Raw genomic sequence first — 19,412 nt, forward strand, 5'->3', positions numbered from 1 at the left:
CGCGGGGGGGGGGGGGGTCCAGAGGGCACTGGGGGTACCCAAAGGGATTTGGGGGCACTCAAAGGAACCCAGGGGGCACCCAAAGAGATATGAGGGGGGGGAACCAAAGGGATATTAACAGACTTGGGGGACCCCCAAAGGGACACAGGGGCCCCTGAAGGGATTTGGGGGGGCACCCAAAGGGACATGAAGGCAGCAACACAGAGGGGGAAAAAGAAAAAAAAAAAAAGGCATTTCCAAGAAAAAAGATATTTCTACCAAATATATATTTTTTTCATACTGGGATGAGGCAAAAAAATAAAGATTTTTTTCCCCCCACCTCCCCCCCACTCACAGACCCCAAGCCACGTTTTGGGGCAAGATCCTGCAAAATCACCATTTCTCACCTGAGTGGGTCCCACCAGGACGGGGCTGATAACCAGGGTCTGAGACGACCTAAAAATGCTATTTTTTGAGTTAAAATAATAATAATAATAAATACAATTAGTGGTTGGTGGCAGGCAGCAAGGAGTTAAAAGCTCGTCCCTAATTTTCAGCAGTTTAATTAAAAGTCCGTTGGTGAAACCCCAGTGCTGGCCCCTGCCAAGCTCTGGGGTTTTGTCTTTTTCTTTTTTTTTTGGCCAAAATTGCACCAAATGGCCACAGTTGTTTGGTTTTTATTCCGTGTAAACTTGGTAAAAGAAATTAAAAAAAAAAGAAAAATTAAAATTAAGTAATTAAATAATTAAAAAAGAACCCCCAAAAACCTGAAACTGAGTCTTTGGAGCCTGAAATAAGGACTTGAATCCTAAAAATGCGCCTTTGGGCAGTAATAATGAGGCTTTGGACCCAAAAAAATAAAGGTCTGGACCTCAAAAGGAGGCTTAGGATTGTAAAAAGAAGTTTTGGGGACCTAAAAATGAGGGTTTAGCCTCTCAAAATGATGGTTTTTGTCCCCAAAGAGGAAGCTTTGGATCCCAAAGTGAGGCTTTGGGCCCTAAAAATGAGGCTTTGGGCCCTGTAAGTACAATTTGGACACTCAAAAATAGGATTTGGACACTGAAAATCTGAACTCGAGGCTCACAAATGACTGTTTGAAACCCAAAAATGGGGGAATTGGACCCTAAAAGACTTCGGACTCTTAAAAATAAAGATTTGGGCCCAAAAAGGGGGGGGGTTAGGAATCTCAAAATGAGGATCTGAGCCCTAAAAATGGGCATTTGGATCTTAGGAGAAGGCTTTGGGATCTAAAAATGAGGTTTTGGGCAATAAAAAGAAGAGGTAGGATTCTAAAAATGGGATTTTTGGACCCTAAAATGAGGCTTTAGTTCCTACAAATGTGGGTGTGGACCCTAAAAAGAGGGTTTCATCCCTAAAAGGAAAGTTAGGATGCCAGAAATGAGGCTGCAGGCCCTGAACATGTGAGTTAGGAACCCAAAAATGAGCTGTTTGCACTCAAAATGAGGATTTGAGGCCTAAAGAGGTCGCTTTGGACACAAAACCTCTGCCCACGGCATGCTGGGAGTTGTAGTCCCGCACCCCATTGCATGCTGGGAGCTGTAGGCCTCTGCTCCTATGGCATGATGGGAGATGTAGTCACAGTCCTTCGCCCTGCAGCATGCTGGGAGCTGTAGTCTTCCACCCTACAGCACACTGGGAGCTGTAGTCCTTCACCCCGTGGCATTCTGGCAGCTCAAATCCCTCGCCCCAAGGCATGCTGGGAGCTGTAGTCCCTCACCCCACAGCACGCTGGGAGCTGTAGTCCCTCACCCCACAGCACACTGGGAGCTGTAGTCCCTCCCCCCACAGCTGGTTGCCGTGACCCAACCCCTGGCCCCCTCCTGAGCCCCCAGGGACGGGCAACGCCGTGTCTGGACGCACACCGAGAAATCGCTATGTCCGTGTGCCAGAGGGCTGGGGCAGGAAGAAACGGGGAAGAGATGAACCCCACCGACCTGAAGAGAGCCCCCTGGGCTGGGGCAGAGTGAAGAGCAAAGGACGTGCGGGCCTGCAGGGCTGTGGACCCCAAGGTGACACGCGATTGCCAGCACCTCTTGCTCCTGAGGCCCCAGGTGTCAGCTCACACTTCCCTGCATCCCTGGTCAGGGGCCAAACCTCTACCTCGGCCATGCTCTGGGTCTGGTTGTGCATTAGAATTAGATTAAAATGGAAGACGAGGACGACGAAGATGACGAAGATGGAAGACGAAGACGACGAAGATGAAGGAAGAAGACAGAAGATGACGAAGGAAGAATATGAAGACAAAGATGGAAGACGAAGATGACGATAAAGACAACAAAGGAAGAAGTAGAGAAGTAGTGTAAGAAGACAAAGAAGTATCCCCCCCCCCCCCACGAGTTCCCCCCCCAGCCCCTCCCCTCCCCACCTCCAAGCAGGCAGGAGCTGTGCTTGTGCCGCCGCGGGTGCTGACATCCTGAGGGCGAAGCCAGGGGTGACAGCAGCCCCCCCACCCCCTGGTGCTAGGACCCAGCAGGTCCGGCCCGGAATCTGCTCCGGCAGGGGTCCTCCACAGGCCACAGCCTCCGTCAGTGCAGGTCCACCTCCTCCACGGGCTGCAGCTTGGAACCCTGCTCCACCGTGGTACTCCATGGGCTGCAGGAGGACAGCCTGCTTCACCACGGTCCTCACCACAGGCCGCAGGGGACTTCTGCTCTGGCACCTGGAGCACCTCTCCTCCTCCTCCTTCACTGACCTTGGTGCCTGCAAGGCTGTTCCTCACTCCTCTCACTCTCCCAGCTGCTGTGTGGTGCAGCGTTTTTTTTTTTTTGTTGTTGTTTTTGTGGGTTTTTTTTGGTCTTAAATATGCTCTCACAGAGGTGCAAAACAACATCACTTACTGGCTCAGCTCTGGTCAGCACTGGGGTCCTTACCAAATATGGGCAGCTTCTAGATCCTTCTCACAGAAGCCACCCCTATGGCCCCCTGCTACCAAAACCTTGCCACGTAAACCCACTACAGGGGGCAGGAAACCTGCGTGGATGAGCAAGGAGCTCATCAATAAGATCAAAAGGAAGAGGAAGGTCTATGAAATGTGGAAAAAGGGCCTCTCCTCTTGGGAGGAGTATAGAAGTGTTGTCAGGGCCTGCAGGGACATGACGAGGAAAGCTAAAGCCCACCTAGAGATGAGGCTTGCAAAAGAGATAAAGGATAATAAGAAGTTTTTTTTTTTAAGTATGTAAACAGTAAAAGGAAGACTAGGGATAATGTGGGACCCTTGCTGAACGAGGGGGGTGTCCTGGTAACGGGAGACGCCGAGAAGGCAGAGATACTGAATGCTTTCTTTGCTTCAGTCTTTTCTTCAAGGACTCCCCCCCCGGGACTCCTCGACCCTGGCGGGAGGAGAAAGGGTCTGGGAAACGGAGGGCTCCCCCCTGGTTGATGAGGGACTGGTTCGGGAGCGTCTGAGTGGGCTCAACGCACACAAATCCATGGGTCCCGATGGGATGCATCCACGTGTGCTAAGGGAGTTGGCAGAGGTGATCTCCGAACCGCTCTCTATCATTTTTGAAAGGTCCTGGAGAACAGGAGAGGTGCCTGAAGACTGGAGGATACCAATGTCACTTCGGTCTTCAAGAAGGGCAAAAAGGAGGATCCAGGAAACTACAGGCCAGCGAGTCTCACCTCTGACCCTGGAAAGGTGTTGGAACAGTTTGTTCTGGATGCCATCTCCAAGCAATTGGAAGAGTGTAGTGGGTTTACGTGGCAAGGTTTTGGTGGCAGGGGGCCATAGGGGTGGCTTCTGTGAGAAGGATCTAGAAGCTGCCCATGTTTGGTAAGGGCCCCACTGCTGACCAGAGCTGAGCCAATAAGTGATGTTCTTTTGCACCTCTGTGAGAGCATATTTAAGACAAAAAAAAAAAAAGTCCCAGGCTGTGAGGGTCCCCCAAATGGCTGGTGGCCCCAGGAAAGGGCCTGGGGTCTCAGGCCTCGTTTTTAACAGTTCTTCTGCCTCGTTTCCTGGTGGCTGCAGCCTGAAGATGTTGTAGGCGGATTCCTCAGGGAGGCTGGCCTCTGAGCTCGCTGGTGATAACACGCTTATCACGGGAAATGACAGCACTGTGGGTCCTCGAGGCCGGGGGATCTTTCTTTCGGTTGTCGTCAGCTTTTCTCCCTCACAGGGAGGAAATTTCCCCGCTCCTCCTCCTACTCTCCGCCTCAAGGCTCCGTCTGTCTTTGCTCGTCCCCCCTTGCCTTTGGGCGCTGATTTTCTGTCCTTGCGAGCAGGCAGCCCCGGGATCACCGGCAGCCTGACAAAAGAACAAAGAATACGCAATGGTTTTGGGGCCGCATCCTGCACCCCTAATGCAGCGCTTGATGCTGCAGCCCTGAAACTGGGGGGGCTCCCGGCGGCCTCATCCCACCCGTCCGGAGCCTCCAGCCTCACCTCAAGGGAGCCTCCCCCGTATTCTCCGTTTCACCCTGCTGGACTGCTTGTTCCGTCAGCTCCGTGGGGGCAAGGGAAGGAAGTCCAGGCCCTTCACCTAGAATCGGGAAGGAGAGGTGTCAAGAAGAACATTTCTGCGATGCTGCCATCCCCGGGGACACGCAGGGTGCTGAGGCTGCTCCCAGAGGCCGCTGTGCCCCCCTCGCAGCCTCCATCTCCAGGGGCCTCGGCCCTCCTTGGCACCAGCCCTTGCCCAGCTCATTTCTAGGCCACGACATGTTTTTTTTGGAGCCAAGTTCTGGGAGAGAGGAGCTGGCTACAGCCAGTTTTAGGGGGTGTCTTGATCCCCGTCCTCCTGCAGCACCCAGGGCCGGGCACCTCAGGCACCTCACACCCGGGGGCTCCATTTTGAAGGCTCACAGACAAGAGGCTGTGGTGCAAGTCAGAGCCTTTGGGTGCTCCGCAATGGGTTTTCTCACCAGTTGGTTCCCTGTGCTCTGGAGAGGAGCCAGCAGCCGCTTTGCGTCTCCCGACTTGGCCAAGAAGAGGCGAAGCCCCTTCTTTCTTCTTCTCCTTGCTCCAGGCTTTGTGATGGTCCTGGGGTGGTGTTTTGTGCATGCTCTCCATTTCAAACCTGGCAAAAGAAGACATCAGCGTGACCCAGGGCACACGGCAATCACCCGTTTTCACAGTGCCATAAAGGCCCTGTCCCCAAGGACCGTTCTGGGAAATGGGCTCGCCCAGCAAAGAAGCCCAGGCCTCGATGGGAAGCAGACGTTGTCTGAATTCCTCCGTCTGCCCCATCAGATCCACCTCACTGGCTGGGCACCCATGGGCACAAGGAGAAAATGCTACTGAACTGGAGCAGCGGCCACGGCCACAAATATACTCACTCGGGAAAGACGATGACACGGCCCGAGAAGGTCGGGGAGGCCAAGGGTGCCACCCGGGACACCACCATGTCCGTCAGCTGGGGGACCTGCAATGGAGGAGCATGGAGATGGCAAATGTCCTCTGCCTGGCCTCCACTCGGTCCTGGAGGAGCCCAGGGCTCGGGTTGGTTGGCCACCCCAAGAGGTTGGCCAAGAGCTCCAACCCAAGAGGTCTTGGTGGGCCAGGGGCAAGCATTGCTACTGCACCCTTGTGAGGCTGCCCAGGCCATGGGGAAAACCAAACCCTCACGTTGAAAACGGCCTTCTGAAGGTTCTCCTTCCCGGACAGCTTCTCCAGGAATTCGTAATAAAATTTCATTTGCACTCTCGTGCCTTCGATGAGGAGCACCCCCACGTCCTTCAGGACGAGGGCGATGTTCTCCCCCTTCCCCAGGCAGCGAGAAATGAGGGACATGCTGGGATGTCGGCCTCAGCGGAGGCCCTGCGTTGCAGCCCACCCATTTTGGTGGCTGAGGCTCAATGTCCCAGGCTGTGAGGGTCCCCCAAATGGCTGGTGGCCCCAGGAAAGGGCCTGGGGTCTCAGGCCTCGTTTTTAACAGTTTTTCTGCCTCGTCTCCTGGTGGCTGCAGCCTGAAGATGTTGTAGGCGGATTCCTCAGGGAGGCTGGCCTCTGAGCTCGCTGGTGATAACACGCTTATCACGGGAAATGACAGCACTGTGGGTCCTCGAGGCCGGGGGATCTTTCTTTCGGTTGTCGTCAGCTTTTCTCCCTCACAGGGAGGAAATTTCCCCGCTCCTCCTCCTACTCTCCGCCTCAAGGCTCCGTCTGTCTTTGCTCGTCCCCCCTTGCCTTTGGGCGCTGATTTTCTGTCCTTGCGAGCAGGCAGCCCCGGGATCACCGGCAGCCTGACAAAAGAACAAAGAATACGCAATGGTTTTGGGGCCGCATCCTGCACCCCTAATGCAGCGCTTGATGCTGCAGCCCTGAAACTGGGGGGGCTCCCGGCGGCCTCATCCCACCCGTCCGGAGCCTCCAGCCTCACCTCAAGGGAGCCTCCCCCGTATTCTCCGTTTCACCCTGCTGGACTGCTTGTTCCGTCAGCTCCGTGGGGGCAAGGGAAGGAAGTCCAGGCCCTTCACCTAGAATCGGGAAGGAGAGGTGTCAAGAAGAACATTTCTGTGATGCTGCCATCCCCGGGGACACGCAGGGTGCTGAGGCTGCTCCCAGAGGCCGCTGTGCTCCCCTCGCAGCCTCCATCTCCAGGGGCCTCGGCCCTCCTTGGCACCAGCCCTTGCCCAGCTCATTTCTAGGCCACGACATGTTTTTTTTGGAGCCAAGTTCTGGGAGAGAGGAGCTGGCTACAGCCAGTTTTAGGGGGTGTCTTGATCCCCGTCCTCCTGCAGCACCCAGGGCCGGGCACCTCAGGCACCTCACACCCGGGGGCTCCATTTTGAAGGCTCACAGACAAGAGGCTGTGGTGCAAGTCAGAGCCTTTGGGTGCTCCGCAATGGGTTTTCTCACCAGTTGGTTCCCTGTGCTCTGGAGAGGAGCCAGCAGCCGCTTTGCGTCTCCCGACTTGGCCAAGAAGAGGCGAAGCCCCTTCTTTCTTCTTCTCCTTGCTCCAGGCTTTGTGATGGTCCTGGGGTGGTGTTTTGTGCATGCTCTCCATTTCAAACCTGGCAAAAGAAGACATCAGCGTGACCCAGGGCACACGGCAATCACCCGTTTTCACAGTGCCATAAAGGCCCTGTCCCCAAGGACCGTTCTGGGAAATGGGCTCGCCCAGCAAAGAAGCCCAGGCCTCGATGGGAAGCAGACGTTGTCTGAATTCCTCCGTCTGCCCCATCAGATCCACCTCACTGGCTGGGCACCCATGGGCACAAGGAGAAAATGCTACTGAACTGGAGCAGCGGCCACGGCCACAAATATACTCACTCGGGAAAGACGATGACACGGCCCGAGAAGGTCGGGGAGGCCAAGGGTGCCACCCGGGACACCACCATGTCCGTCAGCTGGGGGATCTGCAATGGAGGAGCATGGAGATGGCAAATGTCCTCTGCCTGGCCTCCACTCGGTCCTGGAGGAGCCCAGGGCTCGGGTTGGTTGGCCACCCCAAGAGGTTGGCCAAGAGCTCCAACCCAAGAGGTCTTGGTGGGCCAGGGGCAAGCATTGCTACTGCACCCTTGTGAGGCTGCCCAGGCCATGGGGAAAACCAAACCCTCACGTTGAAAACGGCCTTCTGAAGGTTCTCCTTCCCGGACAGCTTCTCCAGGAATTCGTAATAAAATTTCATTTGCACTCTCGTGCCTTCGATGAGGAGCACCCCCACGTCCTTCAGGACGAGGGCGATGTTCTCCCCCTTCCCCAGGCAGCGAGAAATGAGGGACATGCTGGGATGTCGGCCTCAGCGGAGGCCCTGCGTTGCAGCCCACCCATTTTGGTGGCTGAGGCTCAATGTCCCAGGCTGTGAGGGTCCCCCAAATGGCTGGTGGCCCCAGGAAAGGGCCTGGGGTCTCAGGCCTCGTTTTTAACAGTTCTTCTGCCTCGTCTCCTGGTGGCTGCAGCCTGAAGATGTTGTAGGCGGATTCCTCAGGGAGGCTGGCCTCTGAGCTCGCTGGTGATAACACGCTTATCACGGGAAATGACAGCACTGTGGGTCCTCGAGGCCGGGGGATCTTTCTTTCGGTTGTCATCAGCTTTTCTCCCTCACAGGGAGGAAATTTCCCCGCTCCTCCTCCTACTCTCCGCCTCAAGGCTCCGTCTGTCTTTGCTCGTCCCCCCTTGCCTTTGGGCGCTGATTTTCTGTCCTTGCGAGCAGGCAGCCCCGGGATCACCGGCAGCCTGACAAAAGAACAAAGAATACGCAATGGTTTTGGGGCCGCATCCTGCACCCCTAATGCAGCGCTTGATGCTGCAGCCCTGAAACTGGGGGGGCTCCCGGCGGCCTCATCCCACCCGTCCGGAGCCTCCAGCCTCACCTCAAGGGAGCCTCCCCCGTATTCTCCGTTTCACCCTGCTGGACTGCTTGTTCCGTCAGCTCCGTGGGGGCAAGGGAAGGAAGTCCAGGCCCTTCACCTAGAATCGGGAAGGAGAGGTGTCAAGAAGAACATTTCTGTGATGCTGCCATCCCCGGGGACACGCAGGGTGCTGAGGCTGCTCCCAGAGGCCGCTGTGCTCCCCTCGCAGCCTCCATCTCCAGGGGCCTCGGCCCTCCTTGGCACCAGCCCTTGCCCAGCTCATTTCTAGGCCACGACATGTTTTTTTTGGAGCCAAGTTCTGGGAGAGAGGAGCTGGCTACAGCCAGTTTTAGGGGGTGTCTTGATCCCCGTCCTCCTGCAGCACCCAGGGCCGGGCACCTCAGGCACCTCACACCCGGGGGCTCCATTTTGAAGGCTCACAGACAAGAGGCTGTGGTGCAAGTCAGAGCCTTTGGGTGCTCCGCAATGGGTTTTCTCACCAGTTGGTTCCCTGTGCTCTGGAGAGGAGCCAGCAGCCGCTTTGCGTCTCCCGACTTGGCCAAGAAGAGGCGAAGCCCCTTCTTTCTTCTTCTCCTTGCTCCAGGCTTTGTGATGGTCCTGGGGTGGTGTTTTATGCATGCTCTCCATTTCAAATCTGGCAAAAGAAGACATCAGCGTGACCCAGGGCACACGGCAATCACCCGTTTTCACAGTGCCATAAAGGCCCTGTCCCCAAGGACCGTTCTGGGAAATGGGCTCGCCCAGCAAAGAAGCCCAGGCCTCGATGGGAAGCAGACGTTGTCTGAATTCCTCCGTCTGCCCCATCAGATCCACCTCACTGGCTGGGCACCCATGGGCACAAGGAGAAAATGCTACTGAACTGGAGCAGCGGCCACGGCCACAAATATACTCACTCGGGAAAGACGATGACACGGCCCGAGAAGGTCGGGGAGGCCAAGGGTGCCACCCGGGACACCACCATGTCCGTCAGCTGGGGGATCTGCAATGGAGGAGCATGGAGATGGCAAATGTCCTCTGCCTGGCCTCCACTCGGTCCTGGAGGAGCCCAGGGCTCGGGTTGGTTGGCCACCCCAAGAGGTTGGCCAAGAGCTCCAACCCAAGAGGTCTTGGTGGGCCAGGGGCAAGCATTGCTACTGCACCCTTGTGAGGCTGCCCAGGCCATGGGGAAAACCAAACCCTCACGTTGAAAACGGCCTTCTGAAGGTTCTCCTTCCCGGACAGCTTCTCCAGGAATTCGTAATAAAATTTCATTTGCACTCTCGTGCCTTCGATGAGGAGCACCCCCACGTCCTTCAGGACGAGGGCGATGTTCTCCCCCTTCCCCAGGCAGCGAGAAATGAGGGACATGCTGGGATGTCGGCCTCAGCGGAGGCCCTGCGTTGCAGCCCACCCATTTTGGTGGCTGAGGCTCAATGTCCCAGGCTGTGAGGGTCCCCCAAATGGCTGGTGGCCCCAGGAAAGGGCCTGGGGTCTCAGGCCTCGTTTTTAACAGTTTTTCTGCCTCGTCTCCTGGTGGCTGCAGCCTGAAGATGTTGTAGGCGGATTCCTCAGGGAGGCTGGCCTCTGAGCTCGCTGGTGATAACACGCTTATCACGGGAAATGACAGCACTGTGGGTCCTCGAGGCCGGGGGATCTTTCTTTCGGTTGTCGTCAGCTTTTCTCCCTCACAGGGAGGAAATTTCCCCGCTCCTCCTCCTACTCTCCGCCTCAAGGCTCCGTCTGTCTTTGCTCGTCCCCCCTTGCCTTTGGGCGCTGATTTTCTGTCCTTGCGAGCAGGCAGCCCCGGGATCACCGGCAGCCTGACAAAAGAACAAAGAATACGCAATGGTTTTGGGGCCGCATCCTGCACCCCTAATGCAGCGCTTGATGCTGCAGCCCTGAAACTGGGGGGGCTCCCGGCGGCCTCATCCCACCCGTCCGGAGCCTCCAGCCTCACCTCAAGGGAGCCTCCCCCGTATTCTCCGTTTCACCCTGCTGGACTGCTTGTTCCGTCAGCTCCGTGGGGGCAAGGGAAGGAAGTCCAGGCCCTTCACCTAGAATCGGGAAGGAGAGGTGTCAAGAAGAACATTTCTGTGATGCTGCCATCCCCGGGGACACGCAGGGTGCTGAGGCTGCTCCCAGAGGCCGCTGTGCCCCCCTCGCAGCCTCCATCTCCAGGGGCCTCGGCCCTCCTTGGCACCAGCCCTTGCCCAGCTCATTTCTAGGCCACGACATGTTTTTTTTGGAGCCAAGTTCTGGGAGAGAGGAGCTGGCTACAGCCAGTTTTAGGGGGTGTCTTGATCCCCGTCCTCCTGCAGCACCCAGGGCCGGGCACCTCAGGCACCTCACACCCGGGGGCTCCATTTTGAAGGCTCACAGACAAGAGGCTGTGGTGCAAGTCAGAGCCTTTGGGTGCTCCGCAATGGGTTTTCTCACCAGTTGGTTCCCTGTGCTCTGGAGAGGAGCCAGCAGCCGCTTTGCGTCTCCCGACTTGGCCAAGAAGAGGCGAAGCCCCTTCTTTCTTCTTCTCCTTGCTCCAGGCTTTGTGATGGTCCTGGGGTGGTGTTTTGTGCATGCTCTCCATTTCAAACCTGGCAAAAGAAGACATCAGCGTGACCCAGGGCACACGGCAATCACCCGTTTTCACAGTGCCATAAAGGCCCTGTCCCCAAGGACCGTTCTGGGAAATGGGCTCGCCCAGCAAAGAAGCCCAGGCCTCGATGGGAAGCAGACGTTGTCTGAATTCCTCCGTCTGCCCCATCAGATCCACCTCACTGGCTGGGCACCCATGGGCACAAGGAGAAAATGCTACTGAACTGGAGCAGCGGCCACGGCCACAAATATACTCACTCGGGAAAGACGATGACACGGCCCGAGAAGGTCGGGGAGGCCAAGGGTGCCACCCGGGACACCACCATGTCCGTCAGCTGGGGGACCTGCAATGGAGGAGCATGGAGATGGCAAATGTCCTCTGCCTGGCCTCCACTCGGTCCTGGAGGAGCCCAGGGCTCGGGTTGGTTGGCCACCCCAAGAGGTTGGCCAAGAGCTCCAACCCAAGAGGTCTTGGTGGGCCAGGGGCAAGCATTGCTACTGCACCCTTGTGAGGCTGCCCAGGCCATGGGGAAAACCAAACCCTCACGTTGAAAACGGCCTTCTGAAGGTTCTCCTTCCCGGACAGCTTCTCCAGGAATTCGTAATAAAATTTCATTTGCACTCTCGTGCCTTCGATGAGGAGCACCCCCACGTCCTTCAGGACGAGGGCGATGTTCTCCCCCTTCCCCAGGCAGCGAGAAATGAGGGACATGCTGGGATGTCGGCCTCAGCGGAGGCCCTGCGTTGCAGCCCACCCATTTTGGTGGCTGAGGCTCAATGTCCCAGGCTGTGAGGGTCCCCCAAATGGCTGGTGGCCCCAGGAAAGGGCCTGGGGTCTCAGGCCTCGTTTTTAACAGTTTTTCTGCCTCGTCTCCTGGTGGCTGCAGCCTGAAGATGTTGTAGGCGGATTCCTCAGGGAGGCTGGCCTCTGAGCTCGCTGGTGATAACACGCTTATCACGGGAAATGACAGCACTGTGGGTCCTCGAGGCCGGGGGATCTTTCTTTCGGTTGTCGTCAGCTTTTCTCCCTCACAGGGAGGAAATTTCCCCGCTCCTCCTCCTACTCTCCGCCTCAAGGCTCCGTCTGTCTTTGCTCGTCCCCCCTTGCCTTTGGGCGCTGATTTTCTGTCCTTGCGAGCAGGCAGCCCCGGGATCACCGGCAGCCTGACAAAAGAACAAAGAATACGCAATGGTTTTGGGGCCGCATCCTGCACCCCTAATGCAGCGCTTGATGCTGCAGCCCTGAAACTGGGGGGGCTCCCGGCGGCCTCATCCCACCCGTCCGGAGCCTCCAGCCTCACCTCAAGGGAGCCTCCCCCGTATTCTCCGTTTCACCCTGCTGGACTGCTTGTTCCGTCAGCTCCGTGGGGGCAAGGGAAGGAAGTCCAGGCCCTTCACCTAGAATCGGGAAGGAGAGGTGTCAAGAAGAACATTTCTGCGATGCTGCCATCCCCGGGGACACGCAGGGTGCTGAGGCTGCTCCCAGAGGCCGCTGTGCCCCCCTCGCAGCCTCCATCTCCAGGGGCCTCGGCCCTCCTTGGCACCAGCCCTTGCCCAGCTCATTTCTAGGCCACGACATGTTTTTTTTGGAGCCAAGTTCTGGGAGAGAGGAGCTGGCTACAGCCAGTTTTAGGGGGTGTCTTGATCCCCGTCCTCCTGCAGCACCCAGGGCCGGGCACCTCAGGCACCTCACACCCGGGGGCTCCATTTTGAAGGCTCACAGACAAGAGGCTGTGGTGCAAGTCAGAGCCTTTGGGTGCTCCGCAATGGGTTTTCTCACCAGTTGGTTCCCTGTGCTCTGGAGAGGAGCCAGCAGCCGCTTTGCGTCTCCCGACTTGGCCAAGAAGAGGCGAAGCCCCTTCTTTCTTCTTCTCCTTGCTCCAGGCTTTGTGATGGTCCTGGGGTGGTGTTTTGTGCATGCTCTCCATTTCAAACCTGGCAAAAGAAGACATCAGCGTGACCCAGGGCACACGGCAATCACCCGTTTTCACAGTGCCATAAAGGCCCTGTCCCCAAGGACCGTTCTGGGAAATGGGCTCGCCCAGCAAAGAAGCCCAGGCCTCGATGGGAAGCAGACGTTGTCTGAATTCCTCCGTCTGCCCCATCAGATCCACCTCACTGGCTGGGCACCCATGGGCACAAGGAGAAAATGCTACTGAACTGGAGCAGCGGCCACGGCCACAAATATACTCACTCGGGAAAGACGATGACACGGCCCGAGAAGGTCGGGGAGGCCAAGGGTGCCACCCGGGACACCACCATGTCCGTCAGCTGGGGGACCTGCAATGGAGGAGCATGGAGATGGCAAATGTCCTCTGCCTGGCCTCCACTCGGTCCTGGAGGAGCCCAGGGCTCGGGTTGGTTGGCCACCCCAAGAGGTTGGCCAAGAGCTCCAACCCAAGAGGTCTTGGTGGGCCAGGGGCAAGCATTGCTACTGCACCCTTGTGAGGCTGCCCAGGCCATGGGGAAAACCAAACCCTCACGTTGAAAACGGCCTTCTGAAGGTTCTCCTTCCCGGACAGCTTCTCCAGGAATTCGTAATAAAATTTCATTTGCACTCTCGTGCCTTCGATGAGGAGCACCCCCACGTCCTTCAGGACGAGGGCGATGTTCTCCCCCTTCCCCAGGCAGCGAGAAATGAGGGACATGCTGGGATGTCGGCCTCAGCGGAGGCCCTGCGTTGCAGCCCACCCATTTTGGTGGCTGAGGCTCAATGTCCCAGGCTGTGAGGGTCCCCCAAATGGCTGGTGGCCCCAGGAAAGGGCCTGGGGTCTCAGGCCTCGTTTTTAACAGTTTTTCTGCCTCGTCTCCTGGTGGCTGCAGCCTGAAGATGTTGTAGGCGGATTCCTCAGGGAGGCTGGCCTCTGAGCTCGCTGGTGATAACACGCTTATCACGGGAAATGACAGCACTGTGGGTCCTCGAGGCCGGGGGATCTTTCTTTCGGTTGTCGTCAGCTTTTCTCCCTCACAGGGAGGAAATTTCCCCGCTCCTCCTCCTACTCTCCGCCTCAAGGCTCCGTCTGTCTTTGCTCGTCCCCCCTTGCCTTTGGGCGCTGATTTTCTGTCCTTGCGAGCAGGCAGCCCCGGGATCACCGGCAGCCTGACAAAAGAACAAAGAATACGCAATGGTTTTGGGGCCGCATCCTGCACCCCTAATGCAGCGCTTGATGCTGCAGCCCTGAAACTGGGGGGGCTCCCGGCGGCCTCATCCCACCCGTCCGGAGCCTCCAGCCTCACCTCAAGGGAGCCTCCCCCGTATTCTCCGTTTCACCCTGCTGGACTGCTTGTTCCGTCAGCTCCGTGGGGGCAAGGGAAGGAAGTCCAGGCCCTTCACCTAGAATCGGGAAGGAGAGGTGTCAAGAAGAACATTTCTGCGATGCTGCCATCCCCGGGGACACGCAGGGTGCTGAGGCTGCTCCCAGAGGCCGCTGTGCCCCCCTCGCAGCCTCCATCTCCAGGGGCCTCGGCCCTCCTTGGCACCAGCCCTTGCCCAGCTCATTTCTAGGCCACGACATGTTTTTTTTGGAGCCAAGTTCTGGGAGAGAGGAGCTGGCTACAGCCAGTTTTAGGGGGTGTCTTGATCCCCGTCCTCCTGCAGCACCCAGGGCCGGGCACCTCAGGCACCTCACACCCGGGGGCTCCATTTTGAAGGCTCACAGACAAGAGGCTGTGGTGCAAGTCAGAGCCTTTGGGTGCTCCGCAATGGGTTTTCTCACCAGTTGGTTCCCTGTGCTCTGGAGAGGAGCCAGCAGCCGCTTTGCGTCTCCCGACTTGGCCAAGAAGAGGCGAAGCCCCTTCTTTCTTCTTCTCCTTGCTCCAGGCTTTGTGATGGTCCTGGGGTGGTGTTTTGTGCATGCTCTCCATTTCAAACCTGGCAAAAGAAGACATCAGCGTGACCCAGGGCACACGGCAATCACCCGTTTTCACAGTGCCATAAAGGCCCTGTCCCCAAGGACCGTTCTGGGAAATGGGCTCGCCCAGCAAAGAAGCCCAGGCCTCGATGGGAAGCAGACGTTGTCTGAATTCCTCCGTCTGCCCCATCAGATCCACCTCACTGGCTGGGCACCCATGGGCACAAGGAGAAAATGCTACTGAACTGGAGCAGCGGCCACGGCCACAAATATACTCACTCGGGAAAGACGATGACACGGCCCGAGAAGGTCGGGGAGGCCAAGGGTGCCACCCGGGACACCACCATGTCCGTCAGCTGGGGGACCTGCAATGGAGGAGCATGGAGATGGCAAATGTCCTCTGCCTGGCCTCCACTCGGTCCTGGAGGAGCCCAGGGCTCGGGTTGGTTGGCCACCCCAAGAGGTTGGCCAAGAGCTCCAACCCAAGAGGTCTTGGTGGGCCAGGGGCAAGCATTGCTACTGCACCCTTGTGAGGCTGCCCAGGCCATGGGGAAAACCAAACCCTCACGTTGAAAACGGCCTTCTGAAGGTTCTCCTTCCCGGACAGCTTCTCCAGGAATTCGTAATAAAATTTCATTTGCACTCTCGTGCCTTCGATGAGGAGCACCCCCACGTCCTTCAGGACGAGGGCGATGTTCTCCCCCTTCCCCAGGCAGCGAGAAATGAGGGACATGCTGGGATGTCGGCCTCAGCGGAGGCCCTGCGTTGCAGCCCACCCATTTTGGTGGCTGAGGCTCAATGTCCCAGGCTGTGGGGGGTCCCCCAAATGGCTGGTGGCCCCAGGAAAGGGCCTGGGGTCTCAGGCCTCGTTTTTAACAGTTCTTCTGCCTCGTCTCCTGGTGGCTGCAGCCTGAAGATGTTGTAGGCGGATTCCTCAGGGAGGCTGGCCTCTGAGCTCGCTGGTGATAACACGCTTATCACGGGAAATGACAGCGCTGTGGGTCCTCGAGGCCGGGGGATCTTTCTTTCGGTTGTCATCAGCTTTTCTCCCTCACAGGGAGGAAATTTCCCCGCTCCTCCTCCTACTCTCCGCCTCAAGGCTCCGTCTGTCTTTGCTCGTCCCCCCTTGCCTTTGGGCGCTGATTTTCTGTCCTTGCGAGCAGGCAGCCCCGGGATCACCGGCAGCCTGACAAAAGAACAAAGAATACGCAATGGTTTTGGGGCCGCATCCTGCACCCCTAATGCAGCGCTTGATGCTGCAGCCCTGAAACTGGGGGGGCTCCCGGCGGCCTCATCCCACCCGTCCGGAGCCTCCAGCCTCACCTCAAGGGAGCCTCCCCCGTATTCTCCGTTTCACCCTGCTGGACTGCTTGTTCCGTCAGCTCCGTGGGGGCAAGGGAAGGAAGTCCAGGCCCTTCACCTAGAATCGGGAAGGAGAGGTGTCAAGAAGAACATTTCTGTGATGCTGCCATCCCCGGGGACACGCAGGGTGCTGAGGCTGCTCCCAGAGGCCGCTGTGCTCCCCTCGCAGCCTCCATCTCCAGGGGCCTCGGCCCTCCTTGGCACCAGCCCTTGCCCAGCTCATTTCTAGGCCATGACATGTTTTTTTTGGAGCCAAGTTCTGGGAGAGAGGAGCTGGCTACAGCCAGTTTTAGGGGGTGTCTTGATCCCCGTCCTCCTGCAGCACCCAGGGCCGGGCACCTCAGGCACCTCACACCCAGGGGCTCCATTTTGAAGGCTCACAGACAAGAGGCTGTGGTGCAAGTCAGAGCCTTTGGGTGCTCCGCAATGGGTTTTCTCACCAGTTGGTTCCCTGTGCTCTGGAGAGGAGCCAGCAGCCGCTTTGCGTCTCCCGACTTGGCCAAGAAGAGGCGAAGCCCCTTCTTTCTTCTTCTCCTTGCTCCAGGCTTTGTGATGGTCCTGGGGTGGTGTTTTATGCAGGATCTCCATTTCAAATCTGGCAAAAGAAGACATCAGCGTGACCCAGGGCACACGGCAATCACCCGTTTTCACAGTGCCATAAAGGCCCTGTCCCCAAGGACCGTTCTGGGAAATGGGCTCGCCCAGCAAAGAAGCCCAGGCCTCGATGGGAAGCAGACGTTGTCTGAATTCCTCCGTCTGCCCCATCAGATCCACCTCACTGGCTGGGCACCCATGGGCACAAGGAGAAAATGCTACTGAACTGGAGCAGCGGCCACGGCCACAAATATACTCACTCGGGAAAGACGATGACACGGCCCGAGAAGGTCGGGGAGGCCAAGGGTGCCACCCGGGACACCACCATGTCCGTCAGCTGGGGGATCTGCAATGGAGGAGCATGGAGATGGCAAATGTCCTCTGCCTGGCCTCCACTCGGTCCTGGAGGAGCCCAGGGCTCGGGTTGGTTGGCCACCCCAAGAGGTTGGCCAAGAGCTCCAACCCAAGAGGTCTTGGTGGGCCAGGGGCAAGCATTGCTACTGCACCCTTGTGAGGCTGCCCAGGCCATGGGGAAAACCAAACCCTCACGTTGAAAACGGCCTTCTGAAGGTTCTCCTTCCCGGACAGCTTCTCCAGGAATTCGTAATAAAATTTCATTTGCACTCTCGTGCCTTCGATGAGGAGCACCCCCACGTCCTTCAGGACGAGGGCGATGTTCTCCCCCTTCCCCAGGCAGCGAGAAATGAGGGACATGCTGGGATGTCGGCCTCAGCGGAGGCCCTGCGTTGCAGCCCACCCATTTTGGTGGCTGAGGCTCAATGTCCCAGGCTGTGAGGGTCCCCCAAATGGCTGGTGGCCCCAGGAAAGGGCCTGGGGTCTCAGGCCTCGTTTTTAACAGTTTTTCTGCCTCGTCTCCTGGTGGCTGCAGCCTGAAGATGTTGTAGGCGGATTCCTCAGGGAGGCTGGCCTCTGAGCTCGCTGGTGATAACACGCTTATCACGGGAAATGACAGCGCTGTGGGTCCTCGAGGCCGGGGGATCTTTCTTTCGGTTGTCGTCAGCTTTTCTCCCTCACAGGGAGGAAATTTCCCCGCTCCTCCTCCTACTCTCCGCCTCAAGGCTCCGTCTGTCTTTGCTCGTCCCCCCTTGCCTTTGGGCGCTGATTTTCTGTCCTTGCGAGCAGGCAGCCCCGGGATCACCGGCAGCCTGACAAAAGAACAAAGAATACGCAATGGTTTTGGGGCCGCATCCTGCACCCCTAATGCAGCGCTTGATGCTGCAGCCCTGAAACTGGGGGGGCTCCCGGCGGCCTCATCCCACCCGTCCGGAGCCTCCAGCCTCACCTCAAGGGAGCCTCCCCCGTATTCTCCGTTTCACCCTGCTGGACTGCTTGTTCCGTCAGCTCCGTGGGGGCAAGGGAAGGAAGTCCAGGCCCTTCACCTAGAATCGGGAAGGAGAGGTGTCAAGAAGAACATTTCTGTGATGCTGCCATCCCCGGGGACACGCAGGGTGCTGAGGCTGCTCCCAGAGGCCGCTGTGCTCCCCTCGCAGCCTCCATCTCCAGGGGCCTCGGCCCTCCTTGGCACCAGCCCTTGCCCAGCTCATTTCTAGGCCACGACATGTTTTTTTTGGAGCCAAGTTCTGGGAGAGAGGAGCTGGCTACAGCCAGTTTTAGGGGGTGTCTTGATCCCCGTCCTCCTGCAGCACCCAGGGCCGGGCACCTCAGGCACCTCACACCCGGGGGCTCCATTTTGAAGGCTCACAGACAAGAGGCTGTGGTGCAAGTCAGAGCCTTTGGGTGCTCCGCAATGGGTTTTCTCACCAGTTGGTTCCCTGTGCTCTGGAGAGGAGCCAGCAGCCGCTTTGCGTCTCCCGACTTGGCCAAGAAGAGGCGAAGCCCCTTCTTTCTTCTTCTCCTTGCTCCAGGCTTTGTGATGGTCCTGGGGTGGTGTTTTGTGCATGCTCTCCATTTCAAACCTGGCAAAAGAAGACATCAGCGTGACCCAGGGCACGCCACAATCACCCCTTTTCACAGTGCCATAAAGGCCCTGTCCCCAAGGACCGTTCTGGGAAATGGGCTCGCCCAGCAAAGAAGCCCAGGCCTCGATGGGAAGCAGACGTTGTCTGAATTCCTCCGTCTGCCCCATCAGATCCACCTCACTGGCTGGGCACCCATGGGCACAAGGAGAAAATGCTACTGAACTGGAGCAGCGGCCACGGCCACAAATATACTCACTCGGGAAAGACGATGACACGGCCCGAGAAGGTCGGGGAGGCCAAGGGTGCCACCCGGGACACCACCATGTCCGTCAGCTGGGGGATCTGCAATGGAGGAGCATGGAGATGGCAAATGTCCTCTGCCTGGCCTCCACTCGGTCCTGGAGGAGCCCAGGGCTCGGGTTGGTTGGCCACCCCAAGAGGTTGGCCAAGAGCTCCAACCCAAGAGGTCTTGGTGGGCCAGGGGCAAGCATTGCTACTGCACCCTTGTGAGGCTGCCCAGGCCATGGGGAAAACCAAACCCTCACGTTGAAAACGGCCTTCTGAAGGTTCTCCTTCCCGGACAGCTTCTCCAGGAATTCGTAATAAAATTTCATTTGCACTCTCGTGCCTTCGATGAGGAGCACCCCCACGTCCTTCAGGACGAGGGCGATGTTCTCCCCCTTCCCCAGGCAGCGAGAAATGAGGGACATGCTGGGATGTCGGCCTCAGCGGAGGCCCTGCGTTGCAGCCCACCCATTTTGGTGGCTGAGGCTCAATGTCCCAGGCTGTGGGGGGTCCCCCAAATGGCTGGTGGCCCCAGGAAAGGGCCTGGGGTCTC

The 19,412-nt window shown here is 57.8% G+C and overlaps 5 protein-coding genes across 9 annotated transcripts; all 5 read right to left on the minus strand.

Annotated features, from left to right (window-relative positions):
• Positions 1-77: 77 nt before the first annotated feature.
• Positions 78-7,918, minus strand: LOC308187350 (uncharacterized protein). Of its 3 annotated transcripts, XR_013944625.1 has the most exons (4): positions 6,800-7,918; positions 6,321-6,417; positions 4,864-6,183; positions 78-4,481 (listed from the first exon to the last, which is right to left on the minus strand). XR_013944625.1 is itself a non-coding variant. In XM_080609504.1 (3 exons), the coding sequence occupies exons 1-3, from the start codon at positions 5,186-5,188 to the stop codon at positions 3,299-3,301; spliced, it is 1,371 nt and encodes a 456-aa protein (XP_080465630.1). In that variant the 5' UTR covers positions 5,189-5,868; the 3' UTR covers positions 78-3,298. The 3 variants fall into 3 exon arrangements, 2 of the variants coding, with proteins under 2 accessions (XP_080465630.1, XP_080465631.1); XM_080609504.1 differs by lacking the exons at positions 6,321-6,417; positions 6,800-7,918 and having other exon boundaries at positions 78-4,247; positions 4,385-4,481; positions 4,864-5,868; XM_080609505.1 differs by lacking the exon at positions 78-4,481 and having other exon boundaries at positions 4,495-6,183.
• A 67-nt stretch (positions 7,919-7,985) lies between these two features.
• Positions 7,986-11,166, minus strand: LOC308187353 (uncharacterized protein). 3 transcript variants are annotated; one of them, XR_013944626.1, is made up of 4 exons: positions 10,672-11,166; positions 10,193-10,289; positions 8,736-10,055; positions 7,986-8,353 (listed from the first exon to the last, which is right to left on the minus strand). XR_013944626.1 is itself a non-coding variant. In XM_080609508.1 (3 exons), the coding sequence occupies exons 1-3, from the start codon at positions 10,994-10,996 to the stop codon at positions 9,146-9,148; spliced, it is 1,332 nt and encodes a 443-aa protein (XP_080465634.1). In that variant the 5' UTR covers positions 10,997-11,166; the 3' UTR covers positions 7,986-9,145. The 3 variants fall into 3 exon arrangements, 1 of the variants encoding a protein (XP_080465634.1); XR_013944627.1 differs by having other exon boundaries at positions 7,986-8,119; positions 8,257-10,055; XM_080609508.1 differs by having other exon boundaries at positions 7,986-10,055.
• LOC308187362 (uncharacterized protein) lies at positions 11,082-13,102 on the minus strand (the record flags this gene model as incomplete). The annotated part of the gene is made up of 3 exons (XM_080609517.1): positions 12,608-13,102; positions 12,129-12,225; positions 11,082-11,991 (listed from the first exon to the last, which is right to left on the minus strand). Exons 1-3 carry the CDS (start codon positions 12,930-12,932, stop codon positions 11,082-11,084), a joined length of 1,332 nt encoding a protein of 443 aa, XP_080465643.1. The 5' UTR covers positions 12,933-13,102.
• Positions 13,018-15,038, minus strand: LOC308187363 (uncharacterized protein; the record flags this gene model as incomplete). The annotated part of the gene is made up of 3 exons (XM_080609518.1): positions 14,544-15,038; positions 14,065-14,161; positions 13,018-13,927 (listed from the first exon to the last, which is right to left on the minus strand). The coding sequence occupies exons 1-3, from the start codon at positions 14,866-14,868 to the stop codon at positions 13,018-13,020; spliced, it is 1,332 nt and encodes a 443-aa protein (XP_080465644.1). The 5' UTR covers positions 14,869-15,038.
• A 692-nt stretch (positions 15,039-15,730) lies between these two features.
• On the minus strand, positions 15,731-19,412 carry LOC308187359 (uncharacterized protein). The gene is made up of 4 exons (XM_080609515.1): positions 18,831-19,412; positions 18,417-18,571; positions 17,938-18,034; positions 15,731-17,800 (listed from the first exon to the last, which is right to left on the minus strand). The coding sequence occupies exons 1-4, from the start codon at positions 19,097-19,099 to the stop codon at positions 16,891-16,893; spliced, it is 1,431 nt and encodes a 476-aa protein (XP_080465641.1). The 5' UTR covers positions 19,100-19,412; the 3' UTR covers positions 15,731-16,890.

This window comes from Anser brachyrhynchus (assembly GCF_964034855.1).
Source record: "Anser brachyrhynchus genome assembly, contig: SCAFFOLD_303, whole genome shotgun sequence".
Lineage (NCBI taxonomy): Eukaryota > Metazoa > Chordata > Aves > Anseriformes > Anatidae > Anser > Anser brachyrhynchus.